General features: G+C 45.6%; 1 protein-coding gene across 13 annotated transcripts in view; it reads left to right on the top strand.

The window, feature by feature from the left end:
• MAP4K4 (mitogen-activated protein kinase kinase kinase kinase 4) overlaps positions 1-19,115 on the top strand; it is a 170,507-nt gene extending 151,392 nt beyond the window's left edge. For all 13 annotated transcript variants that reach the window (XM_032997005.2, XM_032997003.2, XM_042805826.1 and 10 more), the window contains 7 exons: positions 1,625-1,768; positions 7,314-7,448; positions 10,429-10,529; positions 11,285-11,434; positions 12,217-12,376; positions 14,421-14,560; positions 15,783-19,115. In XM_032997005.2, coding sequence (XP_032852896.2) covers positions 1,625-1,768; positions 7,314-7,448; positions 10,429-10,529; positions 11,285-11,434; positions 12,217-12,376; positions 14,421-14,560; positions 15,783-15,866 — 914 coding nt within the window. In that variant the 3' untranslated portion in view covers positions 15,867-19,115. The remainder of the gene's footprint in view (positions 1-1,624; positions 1,769-7,313; positions 7,449-10,428; positions 10,530-11,284; positions 11,435-12,216; positions 12,377-14,420; positions 14,561-15,782) is intronic.
• Positions 19,116-26,150: the final 7,035 nt, after the last annotated feature.

Here is a 26,150-nt window from a genome sequence, read left to right as displayed (position 1 = left end):
AGCAGCTGAGAGAGAGCCTGGGAGGGCGGCAGACTCGCTCCCAAGACAGGCTCTGTGCCTGCCAGCATCCACAGGCTCTCTTGCCTGGAGGAGGCAGAGGAGTAGCAGAGCAGTGAATCTGAGCAAAGAGATGTGATGATTTCTGGAGACTGCTGGGACCTCTAAAGTGCCCTTACTATGAAGGCAAGAGAGAAGAAAACAGAGGTGTGTGATGGTTTCTGATCTCTCCATGGGCTACATCTCTTTTTGTCATCCAGCCAGAGGCTTTTCAGAGAGCACCAGCAGCTCAGGCCCTTTCCTCATAATTACCTCCTCCTGGCTGCCACTCTGGTCCCCTCTAACAGCCTCGTGCCTCCTGGGTCAGGAGGAATGTGCTCTCCCTTCTGCACCCTGCTCCCATGCCTGGTAGCCAGGGTGGTGTTCAGGTAGCGTTCCTCATCCTTGTGAGCAATGCCCTTTTTCGATCCTCTGGGAAGGCATGTCAGTGCTACAGATGCAGACCGCACTGGGGTGCAGACTCCTGCACAGTGGGCCCACGTGCTGCATTAGAAAAAGTTCATTATGGGATCAGCCCAGATGATACATCCATTGGCACCGCTATAGTTGTATCTGGGGATTAATTGTCTGACTAGGGATTAAGGCCGTTAAGCAATATAGGTATGATCATCTTGTGTGAGTTTCGCTTTTCTTATTTCATTATTTTATTATGCTTCAGGATGACAAGTTTTACATTGGGATTGCAACACAGAAATCTAATAAAGTGATTCATGCATTTGTTTTGATTTCCATTCCCCATACTGTATCTGACCTATCTCTGCACAGTTTGTGAGCTCCTGGACTGAAACACTATTACAAATAAGTAGTTATGAAATTTAAGAGTGATATTATATTAATGATTTTTAAAACCTAGTCTCATATATATACATATATTTATTACTAAAATACTGTAATTGATTTTAAATACTAAGGTTTTGTGGATTCTTAAAAGTGTTCCAGTGGATGTTTGTACCTTTGCATAAAGAAACTGGACTACTGCCTTTTCTCATCTTATTTGCTTGATCTTTAGGAGAAATCTGTAGAAACACAAGCTTACTGTAATTCCTCCAGTTTTAACATTCAGGTGGAAAAGATTGTTGGGAAGCTGAGGACCAACCCTGTGCCTGCCCTTTTTCAGCGGGGTTGCACCATCATCTGTTTCTCCCAGTGGGGACCAAGCCACTACCACTGCTTTTTTTTGCAGTGTCCTTGTCAAGAGCATCCTGTTACCGACGTGGCTACCAACAGCTAATATATCTTTGGAATACATGAGCTTGGGTAACACTTTGTGCCTTACCCCTCCTCCAACAGTGCCTTTTTGCTTGAGAACTGGTGCTCTAGAAAGCTCTCAGTGGTTTACCAGTCTCTCACTCTCTTGATCACTGAAATTTGGTGTCAGTAGTCACTACGGGCAGGTAATGTAGAGAGCTTCTACATCATGAGATCTTTTAGGCAGCAGGCAGCTGAGACTCAGCCAGCAGTGGCTAGACCTGCTTGAAACAAGACAGTTGCTGTATGAAGTATCAGTTCATCAGAATACGTGGAAAATTTGCCTACTAACTTGGATCTTTGGTTTTGTTTCTTCTAGGAGTGAACTTGTTAGTGGGCACTGAAAGTGGTCTGATGCTGCTAGACAGAAGTGGTCAGGGAAAGGTTTATCCGCTCATCAATCGAAGACGATTCCAGCAAATGGATGTACTTGAAGGGCTGAATGTCTTGGTGACAATTTCTGGTAAAGTTAACTGTTCAGCATGATTATTTTTTTTTTTCCCCCCATCTGGCATGGTATGGCAGAAAGCTTTTCTTGGCATCCCGTGTGTTGAGGGGGAAGTTCTGACTTGACTGAAGCCAGTGGGTTTTCCATCATTTCACTTCTCTGAGTCTACAGTTTATTTCTGCAAGTGAATCATTTTCCACACAACACCCTGTGCCTGCTTGCCCTTTGCCCTTCCTCCTGTGGGGTGGACTTTAAAAATGCTGCACAGCTTTGAGGGAAATGCCTGGCTCTGTTTGTTTGTTTTGTGTTTGGGAGCTGTAAGGTAATGCTTTGTGAAGTTTCTAGAAATGGCAGTCTTTCCCTCTGTCATTGATTACTTTCAACCTGGCCTCTTTCTAACCAAACCATGATTTGCTGCTTGGGTTTAAAGACATCTTGTATGTTAAAATCTGTAGAATGGGAAATGCTCTTGCGAATTAGGGAAATAAGAGTGATGTGCAGTGAGAGTGTGTGTGTTTGCAAGAGGGGAGGACAATGTGTACATGATGTGGAAATGACCAGCGTGAGAAGGCAGACTGGTGCAGCTTTTACCATTGTTTCTCACTGGGCACAACTGCAGATGGCAAAGCAAGGGGAGATGAAGGGTGGTGGTGATTGTTTTTGTTTTGTGTGTGCTGATGAAAAATGTGTGTTGTGAAGCTTGAGGTTCCAGACTCTTTGGCTCCAGAGAGTTATTGCGTAAGGTTACCCTGCTGTTAAGCAACCTGATGTGGTGCACTGTTAATCTTTCTTCACAGGTGTTGTTCAGCCATTTACCTTCCTTTTGTTTTAGTTTGTTTGTGAAATCGGCCTTTGCTGCGCTGCACATGTGTCACAGAGAGAGGATGTTAATTGAGGTTCCTCACAGTGGCTCCCGTGTCATTCAGAGACACCTAAAATTTTGCTGAGGCTCCAGAACCCCTCTGACTCCACTGGGGGAGGTCTCTGGCTCTCCCAACACTTTTGCAAAAGGACACACACCTGGACAATTTAATGCATTAGTGGTGTCATGCTACTGCAGGTCCAAAGAACTGTGCCCATGCTGGTGTCGTCAACACAGGACTTAATTTTTGTCTAGAAAAAACATATTTTATTAGCTTGTTGCTTGCTGTGTTCTCAATGACAACTATGCTGTGAAATCTTTAAAAAGAAAAGATGAATCAATGAGGGTTTAAAAAAACACAACCTGCTGTGTTTCCTTCTGATGTCTAATGCTGTACGTTAAAATGCAAGCTGTTTGAAAAGCAGCATTTGATAGAGTTTATTCTATAGTAGACCTTGTAAACAAAAATATTGTATAATCCAACTTGTGTAAAATCTGTTGGTTTGAAGCATACCCTACACAGACTACAAGTGTCTGTGACTCAGTCTTGTGTGTAATTGTTTTAGGTTTATTTACATTTGCATCAGTCACTATCCCAGTACCTTGACACATCTGTTTTCTTCGTTTCCTTCAAAATGATTGCTTCCTTTGTGGAGACACGCTACATTAACCCTTAAGAAATCACCTGATCTTTGGCTGGTTTATGCCTTAGTCTCTGTCCCATCTCCTGTGTTTTGTGGGAGGTGACTGGAGTACGAGGCAGGAGAGAGGCACCCCTGCCCACCGAGAGGGAGGGCTTGGGGAGCATACTCAGCCAAACCGTGATGCTGCTGTGCCCAGGCTCCGCCTTACATCCCCCTTTTGGCTTCTGTGCTGGGGTTCTCAATGTAAGCTGCCCTTACGCTGGACTTCCCTTGGTGTCTTTTGATTAGTGGTGAGTTGCTCCACCTCTGCAGGCAGACGAGGAATGCTGAAACGAGGTCATGTTTCTGCAAATGGTCCGTTTTGGCAGATTGGTTATGGAGTGCCTCTAAGCTTTGTCCCAGGGCTGCTTCTGCTTTGCTGGGAGTGTTGTTCAGCTCCCTGCGGCGCACTCGGCCGTATGTTCCCTTAACTTTTTTGGGAAGTGATGTGCTGACAATGGTGAGGTATAAAAGGCGTCACTGCATTGTATGAAGAAGCTGCAGTGCATTAGGATTTCGAGGGTACTGTCACCTAAAATTGCTTTTAATATACACTCTTGAGTCTGCAAACGTGCAATCAATTATTCCCCCAATTTATATCTGAGATATAAAACTTTTTGACAGCAAAGCTTTTGATACTGAGATACTGAGCTGCTACAGCCGGTACAAAGAAAGCTTTGCAGGTCAAAGCAGACTAGTTAACTGGTTCTTCAGTTCATACTGTTGGGAGGAAAAAACATAGTTTCGGCTGTTCAGGTAATACAGTGCTGAGAGTCATAAAAATGCTGGAGGAGAGAACAGCAGCGTGCATACAGAACACGCTCCACTTGTGGCTCCCTGAGGGTTTTGCCAGCCCGACCGGCTGATGGTGGCAGTCAAGAAGGTAGGAAGGGATGACAGAGTAGAAGAACTGGTTGGAATCTGCCTGCTTAGTAATTAAAAACCACAGCGACAATAAAACCAAAAACTCAATACAGCAAAAGGGACTTTGCATTTGAAACGATGTCTGTGGGAGAATTAGAGCCAGGAGTTCTCGTAGAAATCACTGGCTGATCAGTTCATCTGATGCCTGGAGTAGTTTTCTTTCTTATTTCATGACCATAACATTTAGATGAAAAAAAAAAAAAAAAAAAGACCAGATTTTTGAGAGCTGTTTGAACTGACTGGTAGAGATTTACAAGCAGAAGGATCTAATCCCCACACTCCCAATGCAAACATTAAGAGCAGCATAACTTGTTGAAATACACGCATAGCCACGTTTATGTAACTAACCAGTCCTGCTCTTTTCATGTCAGGCTGCTGAAAGGCAGAGGAATTTCCTGTCTTGTGGCTTTCCTTGTGGTCTAGACACTAAAACACAATGGGAACACGCTTGAGAATTTTTTCTGTTGTTGTTTTGAAAAATGTTTCTGGTTGGAGAGAAATACCCTGGTGCACATCATGTAAACCAAAAAAACAACAAAAAAAAATGAGCCACGTGCTGGGAAATTCCCGTGTGTTACTGTTTGTTCTGAGTCTTCAAGTTTGACTAAGCTACTGGGGAAGCTAAAGCCATGGAAATATCTGAGAGAGAATTTGTCTCCCAGTGGACAGAGACTTGAGATGGTTTTAAAAACATTTGGTGCATTGTACTGACCTTGAGCCCCCTGAGCTCTTCCTTGCCCAGAACTGCAGTGCCTTCTGGTCTGGACTGTGTTCCCTATTTTCCAGTGTTTCTGAAAGGGTCCTTGTGGCTATTGTTTGCTGTATTTTCATGAGAGGACCTCTCCTTGGTCAGATGTGGGACTTCTGGGAATATTGTTTCCTGCTCTCGTCACTTTTCCAAATCTTTAGAAAGCTATGGGAGTGGTGAGGCTTTATCCCTTTATGAAACATGGCTTAATAAATATGAAGTCAGGCAGTAAATCAGTGTGCTCATTTACTGCCAAATCTGCTGTCACATTTGTAGTGGGGATAAACAAAGGACAATGGAATGCTACTTCACATTTCATTTCGTGCCATCAGAGCAGAGGGTCTTCTAAAATTAAACAGTAGGTCCAGTGTTTGAAAACGGGTCTCCAATTCCACTTTAAATTTAAGCTCAGCGAACAGATTTGTGACTTTGAAACCGCGTCCTCTTTTCCTCGTGCCCTTCCCCGTCCAAGTAGTCATGAAAGGATCTTTTAGACTGTGCGCCTTTAACAGAACAGCTTGTGGCACTGGCGTCCATGAAGCAGCCTGTTTCCAAGCTGTTCTTCCCCGTAGGCTGCCCCAGTCCCTGCAGCTGCTTTTCCCAAAGAGCCTGGCTCTGTTGAGGGGGTCGCCTGCCATCAGGGTACAGGGGCTCAATGCCAGCTCCAAGCCCCCCAGCGCGGAGCTGGCTGGGCACAGCAGGATGGTCTCACTGCTCAGGTTTCGTGTCCTGCTGCAGCAGGTTTCCTCTGATGCTCTACGCCCAGCCCTGTCTCTGAAATGAGCAGCTGGCCGTGATCTGATCCATCAGTAGGCATCATGTGAAGACTCAAAAGACAAATGCAGGTTGTTAGCTAAATTCTGTAGCTGGATCTGGCTGGCAGGCTGCCAGGTGGACCATTCCCGACAGGTCATGGCTTTCTGCAGCGCAGACCAGTACCGTGTCACTTGGCCAGCCCGGCCCTGACCACAGCACAGGGCAGCTGCCTTCCCCACAGCTGTGAAACACTGTCCGCTGTCACCCGGCTGCCTCAGCGTGGCTGGTGGAACACTAGCACAGAGCTACCCCACCGGCAGGTCGGGTCCCTCAGACCATCGCCTGTTTCCTTGAGCAGAGACCTAGCCAAAGCAGGGGTGCTCTCTCTTCCTCGCCTCCACTTTCATCAGTGGAACTGTAATGGCTTTGGGCAGCAAAGCAGCTGGAGGAAGGAGGGATGCAAACTTTTTGAGTATGTGCATTTAGGGCCACCTTCTTGCTAGTTCAGCAAACGCTTCGCAGGCCATTAGTTGTTAAAGAATCACTGATAAAGTTTATCGTGAACCTTGCTCTGCATTCAAAGAGGCCTTCTTGAATTGAGAGTTAAGAGTCTGAGCTGCATTTTGATGACCATGGCAGATGCGTTGTCAGTTGAAGATAGGGCAGCCCGGGCAAGTAGATTCTCTCACCTGTGGAGAAGAAACACCTCCTGCAGTTTCTGTGTGCAGCCTGATAAGTGTTACACCCCTTGCAGCAGAAGGGAAGGGCTGCTGACAGAGCAGTTGTCAGCTTTTAGCAAGCAGTTGAAGTTTGTACGGGCTGTGTGAAATTCTCTCCCTGCAATTTCAGACACCATACGTTTTTCCTTAAAACAGAACTCAAGTAAAGAGGTTCAGTAATGAAATTGTTTAGCGCTGTTGTTTGGTGTGCTTTCCACCAGGGGAATAATGAACAATCTTAATAAAATTTGACCGGTTTGTGTCTCTGAGGATGATATAAGGGATGGAAGTTTCCTGGTCACTAACTAGAAAGAATTTGTAAAATACATTTCATCACCATATACTTCTTAACTTTTGCTTTCTCCTTTCAAACCAGTCCTACCCACTTCTGATAACTGTGCAGATAATTTCGGGCCTCAAATTCCATCCTGCTGCTCTCCTACAGTTTCGTGTGAAAAAGATTCGTTCTGATTCAGCTATGTGTTTTTGTTTTTGTTTTTGTTTTTTTTTAAATCTCAGTGCATGACTCTGGGGCTTTTGTTGTGGGAGTATCACCCTTTTCTAATAAAAGTTGTTTGCATTCTAAGAACCAGACAACTGAAGAGTTGTTCACTTGAATTTGTCACTTTATGCTCATGTGGTATTACCATGTGTCTCTGTCACTCATTATTGGAAAAGCATATGTTTGGGTGGAGTCTGGAGTAAAGCTGTTGTGGACCTAAAAACTGAGGAAGATCTCTGTGGTTGCAGTAGTTTCTCCTTCATCCTTATTTTGTTTTGCTCTGCAGGGCTTTCTGTTTCCTTTGGCAGGGTTTTTTGCACTTCTCTTCCTATGGATATAAACCAATCTTTTTCATTTTGTGGCCAGGTAAGAAGAACAAGTTGCGAGTTTACTATTTGTCCTGGTTAAGAAATAAAATCCTTCACAACGACCCTGAAGTAGAAAAGAAACAGGGCTGGACAACAGTGGGCGACTTGGAAGGCTGTGTGCACTATAAAGTTGGTGAGTAGTGAATGCAGTAATCAAATTGTCAGGATAAAATGTGGCTGAGGAAGGGAATTGCAGTGCGTGTAGCTGCTGGATTTAAGGTTTGGTTTTATTTCTAGCTGTCCTCCCTATCCCTCCGGGTGAACTTGTCTGGCAAAACACCAGTATAGGTGGCAAGTTGCTAGGTTAAACTGAATATGGGAGAAGTTTTGCAGTGGGATGCTGGGCTGTGTACTGGAACGGGCGCAAATCCCCATCTGTCTCCTTCCAGCAGTGGATGCAACTTCAGGAGAGTGCTAATATGGACAGTGAGGTCTGGTAATGTTTTGACACCTCTGTTAGACCCTTTAGGTAACAGAGGGACTCTGGTGAACCATCAGCTGTTCTCTTCACCACCAGGTTTCCCTGGTCTTTTACCATGATGAAATCACATGCTGGAATGAAGTGAAAAAAGTCTGTCTCTTTAATGTAGATTTTAAAGACTGGGGAGGAAAAAAAAAAGGTGGGGGGAAGAAAGCTGGTGGGAGGAGAAGGCAAGCCCAGCTAGTGCATGAGCTTTGGCAGGCATCTGGGAACAGAAGCATATGCTTAACTTCAAGATGATTCATTGATTCCCCTTAACTCACGAAATTTCTTAATGCCCTCTTGGATCCACTGCAGTACAGTCATGGGATGAAGTGTGTTTTCACTAGGCAGGTGCCTTTTGAATGCTTTAAAGTCATTTAAACAGATGTGGCTGTGGAAACTCCCACCAAAACTGGTGAAAGACATGTAGCATTCCCAGTTAGCAGAGTATGCAGTGAGCCTGCTGCCCTGCAGGTGGGGATATGAACCAAGAGCTTTTTCTCCTGCTTTGGTTTCATGATGCATTTTAATGGGCACTGGATGTTGCCTTTGATCTGGTTGCCTCCTGAGAGCCAGCTTTGTTCCATTCCAGCTGTGTTGGTCAATGTGGGGCAGCAGCAGTCGGACTAAGCTCAGTCTCCTCCTGTCATGCATTTGCTCTTAGAAAAACCTGCTAGTGGGGTGTAATCAATAACCGTGGCAGTAAGTGACTGCCGAACCAGGACCTTGACCCTGAAAGCAATCAATAAAGTACTTCTCTGGTATCATACCCCAGGGTGCCAGCAGCATAATGAAGTGGCCTGTTAACAATACATTAACAGCTACTGAAAGGAGGCTTTCCAGCAGGGAAGCCTCTGAAACAAAGAGCATTCTCTTCCAGATGAAGAGAGGTTTGTTACCCTGGGCCGCAGCCTGGCACTGAACTTCCCCCTGAACCCTAGATGTACAGTAGACTTCTTCAGGTAGTGAGAGGCCTCTTTGACAGCTGCACTTCGGTTCCCAAGAAGGACGAGCTCTGCCCATAGTTGGGCTCACGGTCTGGAGGCTGCCACCCAGGCAGCTGGCACTGACTGCTTCCTCGTCTCTTCCATGCAACTGGCGTCTCGGACCCCAGGGTGAAGTGGTATTTACGGATCTTGGTTGCTTCGGGCAACGTTTGGCTCCTCTAAAGGACAAATTGCTCTTTTCAAACTTAAGATTTGGGTGAATTCCCAGATAGCACTCAGAGCAAAGAATGAGGATTACCAAAGGTCCCCTTTCACAGATAAGGTGGTTTTGTTCCACACCCCCCTCTTACCCGAGAAAAAATTTCAAGAAGTCTTGTCAGCTAGACAAGACTGAACAAAAGCTCTGTTTTTTAGTCAGCACAGCTGTGGACGTTAAGAGACTTTTTTTTTCATCTGTTGAGAATGTATCAAGTCCTTCGACACTTACAGTTCAGCGGTCTTGCTTTCCTGCAGAGTAAAAAGAGAGCAAGGCTTTGTCTCCCGCTCTAGCAAGAGGCAACATCTACAGGCTTGCACGGTAGTAAGATATCTAAAAGACATTAAAATAGTATTTATTAAAGAAGTGTTGTTCTCACAAGTAGGAGATTTTCACTCTTGCCATGTTTCAAAATCAGTTTTGGTCGGGACATATAATGGCAGAAGGTGAAGGTGCATGGAATTTCTTATTGTTTTGGAGAAGTGTTACATTCCCCATGAAACTTGGGGTAAAGAGGTTGCAGAAACCTCCAGAGGTTTCTCAATGTCCTCTAAATAATGCAAATACTTTTTTTCTCCCCCTAAAAATGCTGGGAACAGGTTCACAAACCTCAGCATTTGGAAGTCCCCATGATCTGTTTGTTCCTTCCCAAATCCAGGTGGCAGCTGGAAATGCAGATCCAGCAACACTTCTCAAAAGGCCATTTCTAGACTTTATCCATACCCTCTGGAGAGCAGTAGTAGTGAACAGAGCTTTTTCCAATGGTTAATTTAGCCAACTGTTTGAATGTGGCAACAGAGATATACGTGAGCTTTTGTGGATCAGCTATGTAATGACACTTTATTCTTTATTTCTGATAAATTCTGTGGACCTTTTTTCTTTTTTTTTTTTTTTTTTTTTTCCCAAATGAGTTATCTCAGACTTTAGGGACAAAGCAAAGTGCTCCGCTGTCAAACTTGTCTTTCACTTTTGAAATGTACTTGTATCTTAACTTTTATTTCAGTTCCTTTTTTTTTCCTGCTTTTCTCTGGGGAATTTTGTGATCAGCTCAAAATACCACTGCCAGTGCTGTGACTGGAACTGCCAATACACTGCCATAGTCATAGCTTTCTTCTATTGGAAAAGTCCCTGTCTGAAAACTGATTTTCTTGTCTTGATGAATAAACACTATCTTATGTGGAAAAAAGATAAGTGTAAAGAAGCGTGTACTGACTAGGTAATTCGAAACATGGTCACAGGTTCAGTTACTGGTAAGAGCAATGATTTTTGTGGCATAAACCTGTGAAAATACTTCACAGAATTAGCAATCCTAAAATGCAGTGTTACTAAAAGCCTCCCAGTGTATGTATGTATGGAGAAACACTGTCATTTTCTGCTTTCCTGAAGTAACTTGAATGACTTTGGAATTACTGCTGCATTCTTTTTTTTTTTTTTTTTTTTTTTTCAGTAAAATATGAAAGAATTAAGTTCTTGGTAATTGCTTTGAAGAGTTCTGTGGAAGTCTATGCATGGGCACCAAAGCCATACCATAAATTTATGGCCTTTAAGGTAACAGTATATTTCAGCCGTATGTAGGATTTTCTCATAGCACTTATGGTTACCCCTTTCATGAAAGTGTTCTGACATTTTATCATGGCCTTCTTACAAGTTCTTTGGTAAATCTGCCGTGAACATTGTATTATATTTTAATTTAGGACCATTTTTAGCTCTAAGCAGCAGTAGACTTAAAGTTCTAAATTGTAACTGAACATAAACTAATAATCAAAATGACAGAATATCACAACTGTTTGTTTTGTCTCTGTAAATAAAACACGAGGCAGAGAGAAGTGAACTGAGTCTAAACATCTTCATCTGAGCAGAACAAGTCATTAAGTGATACTCAGCATTGAGGGGTTGGGTTGGTTTTTTTTGAACGCTGCAGGAATGAAGTTAGCTGGGTTGGTATAGTTACCAGACTGATTTAGAGACAATCAGTTACGGTCAGTTGTGCAGATGGAAGTAAATACTACAGGAGTGTCAAATTGCTCTGAACTTTGGGGAAAACAATTTTTACTAAAAACAAAACAGACCAACTGAAGTAAACCCTACAGAAAACAGCTTACGGTATTAGGTGATTGAAATGCGACAGGTTGCAGAGTAACCTGTCCTTGTCCGTGAGACGTGTTAGCCTAACTGGTCGGGTGGATGGGGGCCAGCGGGACGTGGGAGGAGCAAACCCACAACCTGTGCATTAGAGCATGTTTTTGTAACATTCGCTGTGGTTCTGAGCAGTAAAGTAAATCTCACTGATGGTTGTCTCACAGTCGTTCGGAGAGCTGGTCCATAAGCCGTTGCTGGTGGATCTAACGGTAGAAGAGGGTCAGAGACTAAAAGTGATCTATGGCTCCTGCGCTGGCTTCCACGCCGTTGATGTGGATTCAGGATCGGTCTATGATATTTATCTACCAACACATGTAAGAGCTGCTGCTGGGGACGGGTTTTTTCTTTCTGGCTCCCCCCTCCCTTCTCCCCACCCCCCCCTTTTCCCCAGATGTCCGGCATGTCAGGCTGTCCCCGTGCATCACTGCCGGGTGCTGGCAGCAGTAAATTGGGTGTAGGGACCCAAGCAGGTGCAGCCACCTGCCCGTAGGGGCTTGTGCCCCTCTCTGTCCCCTCCTCACGGTCTGTATGCCTCCATGGTCGGGAGCTGCCCACCCCGATCTGACGTGGGCCAACGCGGCTCTTTCAGGGGTAGCAGCTAAATGGCCGCGTACGTTGCAGATGCCCAGCAGAGGCTGCAGAGAACGTGGCAGCACAAGTGACACGACAGCCCGCTGATGAGATTCAACAGGGTTGGCAAAGGCCGGGTGGCCATAGCTACCAAAGCTTCCTGTTGTTCTTTACAGACCGAGGTGCCAGAGGGGCCTGCCGCGCACGGCGCGCCTCCCCAAGCACTCACTGCAGTGCTGAGGTCCTGCATCTGGGCTGCTTGCCCCGGGCTCCCTTTCTGCCCAGGGAAAGAAATGGGCACTCCTCTAGATTTTTAGATTGGTTTTAGATGAGAGGATTTGTGCCCCAAGGGTTTGCAGGTCTTTGTTGTCACTGTGTAGGGGATGGGGGGGCAGAGCTAGCACTTCCTAAGTGAATCCCTGATCTGGGCTATCGGCCAAAACCAAAAAAGCGCCTAGCCCTTTCTCCCAGCACAGGTTCCGTGGCATTAAAACGAAAGGCTTCCTCTTCTTTTCCGTCTCCGTAGATCCAGAGCAGTATCCAGCCTCACGCAATCATCATTCTCCCAAACACGGATGGGATGGAGCTACTGGTCTGCTACGAGGATGAAGGAGTTTACGTCAACACGTACGGAAGGATAACCAAGGATGTGGTCCTGCAGTGGGGAGAAATGCCGACTTCAGTTGGTGAGTGCCTCTGGCAAATCACGCACAACAGCGACGCCGGGGAGCCGTGAGGGTGTGCGCCCGGGCAGAAGGGGGGTGCATCGGGTCTGACTTCAGGCTGAGAAGCAGCGATGCTGTAGTACTCCCGGAAAACAGCTGCACAAAGTGGACGGTGATCATATGGATCTGTTCTGAGTTTTTAAGAACAAAATCCAAACAAGCAAGTTGTTTAGTTCAGGAATGAAAAGGTCACCAGGCCCTCTGTGGGCTGCTGCGGAATTTTTTCTAGACAGCCACAAAGTTGTGGAAACCTTTCAGTATAAAGCCATGTGAAGTGGCAGGTGGGTAAGATATTATGATGGATAATTCTATATAGATAAGAGCCTGTATATCTGATTTGATGTGTTTACTTTAATTCACCTGCAGATTGCTCATCTATCCTAGCATGATAATTCTCCCGCACTTCTCCAGTTCAACTGAAGGTAGTTTTGAGACTGGGAGCAATGAGTGTAGTAAAATGGGCGCAGGTTTGTTACGGACACAAGTCCACACCAGGATCCTCCTTACTGCCTGTGCTGCTGTCTTTCAGTGCTGAGCGTAGCCCGGGCTGTGCTCACACATCCCTTCTGTTGGGTGAGCCCGTGGCGTTTTATGTGATCTGGAATGGATGCGTGTGCTGGGGAATGGCTGCTGATAGCTGTTGGAGTAACGCGAGCAGTCAGGGAGGAGGAAATTCAGAGAACCTTCATGCACAGCGTGTTCAGTCCTGTGGTGATTAACTCTTGACTAGATCTAAAAGCAAGCAGAATTTATTAGCTGGCAAATTGCAGAGGCGTTGGGGACTGGAGCGTGTGCGAAGTAAAGGGCACTGAGGCAGCTGACACCGTCTGAACGTCTCATCTGATAATTTTTAGAAGCTCTTTGGCCCAGTTACCACGAGTGACATACCATCATGCTGAAAATTTATTCAAGTATATACAGTGTTATAGGTGTACGTTATACTGTAGTAGATAATTTGATTTAATTTCACTGAAAATTAATATGAAAAAATACTATAAAAGGGAAGTACTGCAAAATTAAATATTTTTAAATTTTGCTTGCTAAGATGTATTGTTCTTCTTTTTATTTTTCTGTTAAGTATCTATGCAAATCAGAGGCAACAGCTTATTCTTCATCAAGTTCCCATATGTTATTTTTGGCAGCGTTCCTAAGACTATCCATCAAATTGCTTTTTGAATATACCTTTTCATAATGCTGGTGACTTTCTCCTTTATTTGATTTTTTTACTGCTATCAAGAACAGATTTTTTTTCTTCATGCTACTACTAATCTGTTTTCCCCCAGTAACACTCTAAGGAAAAATGCTTGATTTTTTGCTTTATTTGTGCACAAAGGAAAGCAGTATGACAAATAATAGTATTTCCACTTGGAGAGCTTAATATGAACCACTTTTGAGATATACAGAATGCTTTTCAGACCAATTGGCTTTCTCAAGGAGACCATTTTTTTGAAGTATTACTCCTACTAAAGGAGGATGGCTCATTTCTTTCTAGTTTTCCCTTTCCCTCTCTTTCTCTGTTTTTGCTGACAAGCTCCTTCAAGGAGGAGCTATAAGACACAAAGCTGGTGCTGGGGGACATTCTGGAGTGGACAGGTTTAGTCTATTTAAACCTTGGGTTCTGCTTTCACCTCCTCAACACCTAATTAGCCTGTCTCCTTGTCAAACCTGGGAGAAAAACCCTGTGTAAAAACTTGATGTTCCTTCCATTTAATTGTAGGTTGAAAAGTTCCCTTTGTGTCATGAATGCTCAGGGAAGAAGTGAATAACTAACATAGAAAACCCAGGGGGAAATTTTTAAAAAAAAAAAAAAAAAAAAAAAGGTATTTTTAAGCATCGTGAAGGTGCTGAGGACAGAAATAGCACTCTGAACATGTGTGTAGTTACAGTATGCACATGCAGGTAATTTTTAACAAGAATGTGTCGGTGTATTCCTCTGCTTTTTTGGTTCCTTCATGTTGCCCCCTACCCATCCTAATGGGCCGTGTGCTGTGTTTTCTTCCCAAAGCGTACATCCGATCCAACCAGATCATGGGCTGGGGAGAAAAAGCGATCGAAATACGATCGGTGGAAACCGGACACTTGGATGGTGTGTTCATGCACAAAAGGGCACAAAGACTCAAGTTCTTATGTGAACGCAATGACAAGGTATATTTTCTCCCCGCCACGGTTTGCTGTCAGGATGACAAACGTGTGCCCGGGTACTCGGGCCGGGCTGACCCTGAGCGGCGGCCGGACGCCCGCCCCGCGTCCTGCCGGGGACATCCCTTCGCTCGGGGACATCCCTTCGCTCGGGGACATCCCTTCGCTCAGCGCGGGGCGGCTGCCTCCCGGCACTGGCCCCTCCGCGCCCGCTGGCCCTGGAGGGGCGAGGGGGCCGGGGCGAGGAGAAAGCCTCTGTGCTGTGCCGGCCTTTGCAGCCGCGGATGCGAAGCCCCGCGCCGTACAGGCTGCAGTGAAGGACGACAACTCCGTCCTCCAGCCCCAGCCCCGTCCCCAGCCCCGTCCCCAGCCCCGTCCCCAGCCCCAGCCCCATCCCCAGCCCCAGCCCCATCCCCTGCCCCTGCCCCATCCCCAGCCCCAGCCCCAGCCCCAGCCCCTGCCCCTGCCCCAGCCCCTGCCCCAGCCCCAGCCCCCAGCCCCAGCCCCCAGCCCCCTGCCCCAGCCCCCTGCCCCAGCCCCTGCCCCAGCCCCAACCCCTGCCCCAGCCCCCTGCCCCAGCCCCCTGCCCCAGCCCCAGCCCCTGCCCCAGCCCCTGCCCCAGCCCCATCCCCTGCCCCTGCCCCATCCCCAGCCCCAGCCCCTGCCCCATCCCCAGCCCCTGCCCCAGCCCCAGCCCCCAGCCCCAGCCCCCAGCCCCCTGCCCCAGCCCCCTGCCCCAGCCCCAGCCCCTGCCCCAGCCCCATCCCCAGCCCCTGCCCCTGCCCCATCCCCAGCCCCTGCCCCATCCCCTGCCCCATCCCCTGCCCCAGCCCCATCCCCAGCCCCTGCCCCTGCCCCTGCCCCATCCCCAGCCCCTGCCCCATCCCCAGCCCCTGCCCCAGCCCCTGCCCCTGCCCCTGCCCCATCCCCATCCCCAGCCCCATCCCCTGCCCCAGCCCCTGCCCCTGCCCCAGCCCCATCCCCAGCCCCATCCCCAGCCCCATCCCCTGCCCCAGCCCCAGCCCCAGCCCCAGCCCCAGCCCCTGCCCCAGCCCCTGCCCCAGCCCCTGCCCCAGCCCCATCCCCAGCCCCATCCCCAGCCCCAGCCCCAGCCCCAGCCCCAGCCCCAGCCCCTGCCCCAGTGGCGCTGGGGATGTCGGTGCCGGTGGAGGCGAATCAGAGGCACGCTGGCCTACCCGTCGAGTTTACCAGTCTCTCCTCTTCGCAGGTTTTCTTCGCCTCCGTACGGTCGGGTGGAAGCAGTCAAGTCTATTTCATGACCCTTGGCAGGACTTCTCTTCTGAGCTGGTAGAAGCAGTGGGATTTGGCGAGGAATTGCTGACATCCGGAGTCTGAGATCTTCATAACTCGGAATTATTTTCAACTGGAGTACAGACCTGCACTAATGCAGCACTGTGTAAATGTGTGTGCAGGCATCGCTGGTGTTAGGTTTCTTTTTGTTTTTCAACTGAGGCTGTGACGCAGCTGGTGCTGTAAAGATATCGCCATCAGGTGCTACGACGTCTTTGAGATTTGGGATCACGCTAGAAAGCTACAGGTCGTCTTTTCCCTTCGGCTCCAGGATTCCTAGGCTTTGAAGGACTCTGTTTGTTAGTGTTGAAACAGAGAAGGGGGGGAAAAAAAGGGAAAAAGCAAACAAGCAAACAAGACAGACTTACCGTGAACATGCTGTTGAGTGGTCAGGGGGCAGGCAAGAGAAGGTGAGAAGTGGTTAGAGTCAGACTGGCTGAAACAGAGGGCAGATCTAGTCTAGTAATGTTAACGATGTATTTAATTGACATTTCTTTTTTGTAATGTGACAATACGTGGACAAAGAGGAAGGTGCAGGTTTTAAGAAGTTAATATTTATAAAATGTGAAAGACACAGTGACTAGGATAACTTCTTCTTGGGGACAGGGAGGGTGGGAAGGGGCTTGGGGCGGATTTCTTGGGGTTTTTTTTGTTTCTGCAGTTTTATTTTGGCCTGGCCAATAACTTTAGTCATTTTCTGTGTACCAGGTATTGCCTGAAACATGTGCAGATGATTAAAAAAAAAAAAAAAAAAAAAAGGAAAAAAATTCATTTTCTAGAATGATTCTGTGTTAGGCCAGAACTTGGTTATGTCACAGTATTAGCACTGCCTCAGTTAAAGGTTTAATTTTTGTTTAAACCTAGAAGTGCAACAACAGTTTTACCACAGTCTGCACTCGCAGAACTTAAAAAAAAAAAAAAAAAAAAAAAAAGAAAAAAAAAAAAAGAAATAAAATCCAAACTACATATGTTTATTTTTTGTGCCTACCTCATTGTTTTTAATGCATAAAATAAAAGAGGTGGTTTAGTTTATACGTTTTTAGATGAAAACCATTAATGTCTAATTTAATCTTAATACCAAAACTACCAGATTGAAAGGTTTCTGACTGTTATTGCATAGCAAGTTTCAGCAGGAGGAAGAGATACTGGTCCGTTGGGGCAATAGTGGTAGCGGTATGGCAGTGAAACACTGATTAATGTAATTTGCTTACAAAATTTGGTGAAGCAAGCATTTTTTAAAACCAGTTTCATCCTTAATAGAAGTCTGAATTTAGCCTAAAACCAGAGGTTTCACTCTTCTAACACGTGGGCTTAGTAACAGGCAGGTAAAAATAACTAGGCTAGTTCTATAAACTGTTAAATGTTGTAGGAAACCTTTTTGGGGCGGTGATGTTTTTCTTTTTTAAGAATGCAATGCACTAAAACTCTTTTAAGAATGTAGTTAATACTGCTTATTCATAAAAACAGTGTATACCTGTGTTTAGATGTAAGATCCCAGCTCTGGCTTTTTTTTCTTTCTTTTTTTTTTTTTTTTTTTTTTTTTTTGTTAAGTCGGTTTTACTTTATGAATAAGTTCTGACATTTGTAATAAATGTCTTTCCTGAGAGTAATAATTTGTTTAATGGCTACATGTTCATTACTTGAGAAACCTTGAGTGTAAAATAATCTGTTGGTGTTGTAATAATGCACAGTGTCATGATTCAGCCATTTTCCTTTTTGTTTTCACTTTTTTTTTTTTTTTTTTTTCCTAAATTCCTTTGGTGGGGTACTTTGTTGACAGCTGCCTTAAGCTGTTCATTCAGTGAACAGGCTCTCAGTGTTTCATGGGCTTTGTCTTCTGCTGCGGTTAACTTTCCTTCATGGCATGACAGGTAGGGTTTTTTAAGCACGTATTCTTTGATTCAGTCAAGCCGACGGCTCGAGCGACCGGTCACACAATCAATTACGAGCCAAGAGCACCGTGCGTGCAAAGCTCAGACTCGACAGACCCTTCTTTTGGTGTCAAATCTGACTGCTGTAAATCCTTCAACCCCAGTCAGCGTTGTTGCTGAAGACTCTCCTTTGAACTTTGGAGACGGTTGAAAAGCGAGCGGTAAATGCGTTCCACCGGCGCACGCCTGTGCACACACACCCCACGGCCCCGCCGCCCCCACCCTCAACCCCCCCTCCCCACCCCCCCCAAAAAAAAAAAAAAAAAAAAAAAAAAAGAATCAAAACTCAAGAAAGCCTTACATTTGTTGGCGGAGGAATACCTAGAACTATTTTTTTTTTTTTTTTTTTAAATCGTACGACTTTTGGATAGCGTTGAAGGTGAAGGATGTGTTCTTTTCAGGCCCGGTGTGGTCAGCCAGAAGAATGATCAACTTTTTGTACTATAATGAACTAAAGGGGACTCGGAAACACAACGTGATGGTAGACGTGGGTGTAATCACACAGCTGCCCTGTAGTGTAGTTCGCCGAAGCTGATTCGATCGAATGTCAGTCTGCGTGATTGAAATCTTCCAGCGCTATGCGGTCAAAAATTAATCTAGTCCTTGAAAGCTGTTGCTGTTCACCTAGAGGAAGATATTCCAGTACTGTAGGGATGCCCAGGTCACGGATACGTGCTGTTGAAGTTTGGAGGCTCCGGAGAAGGGGAAATCTCCTTCCTCCGGTGGGGCTGCCCGCCTGGCAGCTGCTGCCTCCACGGAAGTGCCAACACGGCAAGGTAAAAACAGTATTACAAAACCACTACGTATACCGACATCGAACTCTTCAAGCAGTGCTTTTGTAAGCAAAGAAGAAAAGAAAAGCTCCTAGGTTTAGTTTTAAGCTTTAATAAGTAATAATTTTCTGTATCTTTAAGTCAAAGTAACCCTAACTTGTATGACTGCAGTGTTTTTATTTTTTATCTTATGCACATGTTATGTTGGAGAAAATGTTTACAAAAATGGTTTTGTTACACTAATGTGCATCACATATTTATGGTTTATTTGAAAGTGATTTTTGTGGGTTTTTTAGTTTTTCATAGTAGTAGTAGTACACTTTTTGTGATTTATAACCCCAAACTCTGCTGATTATAAAGATGCTAAACAATAATACAAAATGACAAACTGCATTAAAATTACTAATCGTAGAGCTGCAAAGCAGACTGGTGACAAGTAAAACACTCAGCCTTTTTTTTGCAGTACTATCTAACTTGTCTTCTGTGTATTATGGAAATTACTGTTTTTTCCCCGTTTTTCCTTAAATAAAGTCAAATTGACACCTATTCTATGTGGAAAGTATTTTGAATATCTGCTGGCTGCAGAAATCGAGCGGCATGTTGCCTAGTTGCATGTATCATAAGAACAAAAGCCTTATTGTCAAATCTCATCATTTTAGAGACTTTGACAATAAATGTGGGCTTTTGAGGGCTTTTGTTGTTGTTGTTCCTTTTTTTTTTTTTTTTTTTTTTTTTTTTTTCTCCTCCTTAAAGCCCTATCTCCTGGTGCAGTTGCTCTTTGGAAAATTACGGTTTCCCTTTTAACGGAAAGAAGCGTGGACCTTAGAAACGCCAGTGAGCGCCAGAAAGAAGCAGTTGCTCCGGGGGGCATCGTGCACGTGCCCCCGTGGGGCTCCCGTGAGCCGCCGTTACTTAGTGCCGAGAGCGCGACGCGCCGGGGTCCTGAGCCGCGTTCTCGCACGGCACAGAAGCCCAGCTCCAAACAAAAAGTCAGGCTGTGCCAGCCGTGAGCCACCAGCACTGAGCGGGTTGGCTGCAAAGCCGCTGCCTGCACCGCCGGGGGTTCTTGTTGGCCTTTACCCACGGTTTTTCCATCACGGGCTGGGTCTGTTTTCCGAAGTGGAGATAAGCAGTAGACGTTTCCTTCCGACTAGGCTGGTGTCTGCGAGAGGAGGAGGAAGTCTGTTCCTCGGCTCCTGCTTTCATCTGCAGAAGGCATGGGATGTGGTGTAAGTTGAAAAATGTTTCAGGGTTTCACTTGCTTCCTCTGGACAAAGGTATCTGAAATCCTCGAGCCCCACAGCTTTTCCGGTTCTGCAAGTGTAGATACTGGATGAGCTTAAAAAACTGGCAGGACTCCACTCCAGTCGCTGCTCCAGAGCTGTTGGTTTTCTTCAGTTGTTCTTGACCTCTTGAAGACTTCTCTCAGCTAAACACACTTAGCATAGCCGACCACCTTAGCTAGTCGTGAAGATGGATACGAGCTGTTGCATGTTACAGTGTGCAGTAAGTAACCGAAAGCAGCAACCCCCGGCATGAGCTTCACAGTGGGCGCTGGCAGCAGCAATAGAGAATGTGCAAAACCTGCATGCTCCTGTGAAGAGAGACACAACTGCAGTGCTGTCCAGGGAGAAGGAAATGTAAAAAATTAAGAGCATTGGAAGCGAAGCGGCAGGTCGCATTCCTCTATGGGACTTGTGCAGGTAGCAGTGATGAGAGAGGCCCAACTTTGTACCTACTGAGGGGAAGAGGGATGTACACAGGACAGAAGAGATCAAATAGTGCGGGAAAAGAACATAGGCATCTGCAAAATTAACAACTGCACTAGTCAAACCAGAGAAGGAAATGATGAAACATCAAAAGGAGCATTTGAAACATTATTTTTACAAAGCTTTTAAATATGCAAATTAAATACTAGTAATGAAAAGTGCAGAACACTTACCCCTGAGATTAAACTTAAAAATCCGCAAATTAAAAAGGATATATGAGGCACCCCTTTTGGGAGATTGCTTTGCTGAGAGACACCTACTAGAGCATTAGGATTGTATAGGACCTTATATAAAAGGGGGGGGAAGTCCAGTTTTGTGGGCTTCCACCTTTTGTGCAGAGAGACCATTAATTCTTCTGCTTGCATCTATATCGTGGTCTGGGATGAGGACTGGAACACTTCTAAAAAGAGTCTGAGGTGGTTGGAGAGACAGCTTCAAATGCAAGGCAGGAGCCTGTGGCGGAGAGGGGGCTCGGCACCGCGTGTCCAACACGGGGCTCTGCTGGATCGCAGTGGTCCAAGGCAACGCGTTTGCAAATCGTGGTGCGAGTGCACGTCCACCTCGGTGTCCAGTGCCCTCTTACCCATCTGTGAGCTCCAGCACCTCCGCCCAAAGCTGTTCCTCTCTACTTCCAGTGTCACTGAAGAAATACCAGCACTGAGTTGGCCGTGTTGCTTGGGCAGTATTCTGCAAGCACTTCTCGTGGCCGGCCTGCCTTACCGGCTGCTGGATCTTACTTTGCCTCTAAATCCCAGCCAGTCCAGCAGGGAAGCAGTCCTGGGAATTTAACTGTGAGAAGGCTGCTTTTGCCCCATGAGGAATGTGCTTCGCAGCCAGGGTTTCAGCTGCACGTGAGGGGTGTCCCTCCCGGGCTGGGCTGTTTTGGTGCACGTGAGGAACGCAAGTTCAAAGAGCCGTGCGCGCCCAGCAGCTGTAAAAATGTTGGCTGCGGCTCTTCCAGGACGTGCAAATTCGCTGCTGAGCCCCAGCACCCAGCTGTTGGCCCGTTCCCAACCCATTAAAGGTGGGAAGGCAGGTACCAACGGCCCGCTTTCGGCTTAACCTCCTTTTTTAAGAGGTTTTTTAACACACTGCGGTGTTGGTGCTGCTCGGGGAGGTGTGGAAACACAGGGTCAGGCACCAGTGTTCCCACGTGGACCGCTGCGGAGGTTACTGGTTGGGGGAATTAAAGACTGTCAGGTAATTGCAGTCCCTTAATTTTCACTCTGTGTTCATGTGGCTCCACGCAGCGTATGCTCTGAGAAAGGGTAAAACCTCTGCTCTAGAAATACTGACCATCTTACTCCTTTTCCCTATCTCTAGTTTATCCCACTCTTCTAAGGAGGGAGGAAGGTGTTTTGTTGTTTAAGAAAATAAATTCCTGACTCAATAAAAGTATGCTCATTCCAGCTGACGAAATTACACTTTTTTTTTTTTTTCCTTTGTTCAATTATAACAGGAAATTCACTTTAATGTTTCGTTCTCAGGCTCTTGTGGTTCTACGGGATAAATGTGACATGGGAAAGTCAGATTAATTTGTTCCGACTGCTGTACACAGCTCAAATTTTACTTGCCCTCTGTGAAATTTTTCTTGCACAACCTCATATTTGTCATTCAGCATAATTTGTCCATTAAAAGGCATTACCACACTTCCATTTTATTTTAATATTTGCATCTCCTAAGCATTTTTCCCCATGCCACATTAGGCATGGAAAAAATGCTTTTCTGGCTGTGAAACAACTTTTGGAGTGAAGGGATCATAAAATATGGTTTGACTCGGCTCTTGTCACGGGGAGATTACAGACAATTTTCGGTAGAGTCCTGTCGGTATAGTTAGCAAGACTCTAGTCATACAAACAGGAAGAGCTGAAAGACAGAAAAGAGTAAATGATGTATTTGGGAGTGAGTCAGAGAGATACTCGGGAAACAAGAGGTTTTAAGGTTGAGATCTTTCACCTCAACCATTAAACCATCTTAGCCCCTTGGGGTACTGGTGTCTCGCCTGGTGTTTGATGAAGGCGATCGAGTGTAACCCACAGAGTCGCTTTTCTGGGCCAGGTATTGATCCTTCCTGACCTTTGGCAATTCGGACAGAAAACCACCAGCAAGGCTGAGCCTGTGAGAAAGCAAAGCATAGAGGGAATTCACATTTCCATCTTCCGTTTTGTTGCGATGATTTTACCAAATTTTTCACCAATGCTAAGCATGCACATGTGTGTAGATGGTGTAGACCATGCTTGCTTGCAACAAGGAGGGGTCCTGGCTTTTGGCAACCCTGTGTCTCCTATTGGTGGTGCCACGAGGCAGAAAGTGGACCTGGGTCCTCCTAGAAAAGCCTCGACAAGAGCCTTGTCAACCCTGCTGCAGGCTTAAGCATGTGTTTAACTTCAGATGTAGCATAGATGTAATCTAACCTCTGTTCTCCCAAGCACTTAGTTGTGTCCTAACCTCCACCTTAATCCTTCAATGTAGCCCCAAACTTGAAGGCAGATTTCCTAGCAGTGGGTCCTACCACGGTGCAGTCTGCACGGAGCAGCTGTCAGAGCCAGGCTGGTGTGTGCGTACAGAAGAACGGGCTTGCTGGGCTTCATTAAGCCCTAAACCGACCCCAATCAAATCACAAGAAGTTCTGGAAAACTCGTACGGAAATTTTCTCGATGTTTCGGTAATGAAATTAACTGAAAGATAAGAAGAGAGCACAAACTGGCATAGAATGTTAAAATGCAAAATATGTAATTATAGACTCACAGCTGTAATGACTCTAATGGATATCAGAGACAAGTATAAAAGGAGAATAAATTCTTTCAGGGCATAAAGAATCAGTTATGGGTAATTAAGCTGCAGTTATCATTACTGTGCTGCTATGATAGGCTTTTTTTAAACTAATTTTTCTAAAATGGAATAATGCAAGTTAAGCATGAATTCATCTATTATCTGCCATTCAAATAAAAACATTTTTCTAGTGCTTTTCAAAATGTGCCAGTGGGACAGATCTCAGTTTTGCTCTAGTAAAAACACCAGGGGTTTTTATGAAGTGATTTATTGCACATCACTCAGCTGTTCAGTGGGATCGTTTAAACTTGTGTTCACTGAAGTGCGTAAGTCCATGCCTACTGCCAAGCATGTAAGCCAGCAATCGGAGTTCTTCACATGCTTAAGATGAAGTGGTTTGGTAAACGGGTAATCCAGGGCTCTAATTCAAAGCAAGGAGGGCAGGCCTCGCAGTGGCCAACGGCGTTCTTGATTCAATCCACAGTGCTGAGATGGCTGAACCTGGAAATCAGCCGCTGAAAAGTTTCGGTTTACGCTACTGAGACGAATGGTCACAGATGCCACCTTGCCTTTCAAGGGCCCTTGTAAAATCTGTCAAGCGCGCACCTGACCCCGGAGCAGGTATGGTATGTGAAGGGCCGGGAGCTCTGCTCCTGAAATCGGGGACCTGGGATGGCAGCGGTGCTGCGGGCGATGAGCCAGGAAGGCAGCCGGCCGCCTTCTCTCTGTCTTAAGGCACTTACGGCTTCGCAGCTGGAGTGTAACTCCTTACTGGTCCTGGATGTTAGAAGTGACAACACAAAATTCAGACTTTGCCTATAGTGCATGGCATCCCACGCAAAGAAGCAAGGAAATGAATTCTAGGTTTGCTCCTAGCACCTTCTCCCTGCGGGTGACCCAAGGCAGTTAGGGGTATTTGCAGAGGGATTGCTCCGAGTCCCTAAAATCTGGATGACCTTTGGTACCCTGACTGGCTTCCAGCTGCTGCTGCAGAAATGTTGGGGTTCCCAGGGTGTCGGGGGTGTCTCAGATACCTTGGCCGTCTGGAAGGGAACTGTGTGCTTGGGTTTAGGTACCTAAATGCCATCTGAGGTTTTAACACGTCACGATGCTGAACTCCTCAGTTCAGGGCTTGTCATCAGTTGCGTGTGTTTGTGTACTGCCTTGCGTAACTCTAACTAGTTGATGCTGGGAAAAGATTTAAAAAAAAATGCTGAAAAATTGGAAAAATAGCATGGTTTAATATTCCTAACCTAACGTTACTACTGCTGAGCATTTAATTACATTTATAGACTTTTCTTGAAGTGCTGTACTCACTCTACAACAGATGGTCCTCATGGGAGGGATAAGTGTTCAAAAACTCTCTTTATGCTCATTAATTAGTTTGGAGCCTTATGTATATCTTACTTGGTGTCATCCTAAGTGCTCGTTTTCTCATAAATTAAATCAACTTAGTATGGTTCACAAATACTAATGATCTTCTCTACATTCCTGTAAAGAAGCTTTTTAGCTTTTTTTTTTTTTTTTTTTTTTCCTGTTGTACTAACTTGATATAAGGAGCAAAAGGTTGGATTTTTTTTTTATGGAAGAGAATTTTAAAAGCATTTTGTTTCAGAGAAGTCAAAGCGAAACATTACAGTATTTGGTCAAAACTAATTTTGTCACTTCTAATAACTACAGTATTTTGCTTGATGTTATAACCACCAGGATGTCATCATGTTAACTGTAATTTGAATTTTAAAGGTATTTTCATGTTGCTCCCTACATCCATCATCCCTGTATGTAGTGCTTTTTTAATGGACAACTCCTCTCATGATCCAGCTCACAAAGTTTGTCTCCAAAGGCAATGCGTTACATCATGTTAGATCTATGTTTTTGAGGGGTTGGGTATACCTATAAAATATCATTTGCTGGGTGAGAGAAGGTGCTGATAGATAAATGCTTTATAAACTTTATGGCATCGATTAATTATTTCAGAGTGTATCAAATAAACAAAATATTCTCTCTTGGTCAAACTGACCTCAGGCAAAATTTACATCTCACCTTCCTTGATCAGAGTACATGTGTTTCGCAAGACTAGCATTTTTTTTCCCAGGGGAAGTATCGGTTAAATGACAAATTAATTTTCTGATTAAAAGGAAATACTGAGATGAAAAATGCATAGCCCTCTGTGATTTTTATATACGAAGCACTGAAGCGATATTTTGTCCTGTTGGCCGAAGTTTTCACTGGGGAGCTGCCCCGTGCCTCGCTCTCTGCCCCAGGTGGGAAGCCCCTCGTTGCCTTCAGGCCACGGCACCCACAGGTCTCAGCTGCAGACCTGTGCACAAACAAGTTTGCGTCACGTGTATTTTGGGAAGGTGCCTTGGAGCCATGTTGGTTTTTGTTAGAACAACTGAGATTTGGGCAAGGGGGGAGCAACAACGACCCCGAGACGTTGCCAGGCACCAAGCCCTTCCTCAGGTGTGCCAAACACAAACGGAGAACTAGTCCTTGGAGTTCGGCTGCAACTCACTAGGGAAAAAGAGAGCTTGCGGTAGATGACTTAATTAGAGAGGAGATAAGCTGCTTTTTTCCCAAGGGAAAACATGTGCCTAGTAGAACAAAGGGAGGTTTAGGCTGAAAAGGAGGATAAAGTGTGATTGCGCTATGCTACAGAACCAGTGTGTACGAGCGGGCCCTGATTTCTGGTGCCTATTGCACAAGCTTGTCTTGATTTATTCACTGCCTTTAAACACGTGCCCTCTGCCTAAAAGTGCAAGATGCATACCTGGATCTTTCTTCTGTGAAGACAGTGCAAAATAGATTTTTACACAGATTCTGCTTGGGGGCTTTTAAAGAACAATTGATTGTATCACTGATGACATGGGAGGTGGGCACAACCCCTCACGTCTCAGCATGCGGGCCGAAGGAGTGGATCCCCTTGTGCTCCTTGTTGCACATGTACATGTGTCTACAAATCAAACAGAGCATTATTCAGCATTGTTGTTCATGCTTCCACAGAGAGTATTTCACAATTATGTTTCTTAACTGAGATTGA

The sequence above is a fragment of the Tyto alba genome, unplaced genomic scaffold (genome assembly GCF_018691265.1).
Source record: "Tyto alba isolate M040663 unplaced genomic scaffold, T.alba_DEE_v4.0 Super-Scaffold_45, whole genome shotgun sequence".
Classification (NCBI taxonomy): Eukaryota; Metazoa; Chordata; class Aves; order Strigiformes; family Tytonidae; genus Tyto; species Tyto alba.
The sequence above is the reverse complement of the archived record's forward strand: the minus strand, read 5'-3'. Positions and strand labels throughout refer to the sequence as shown.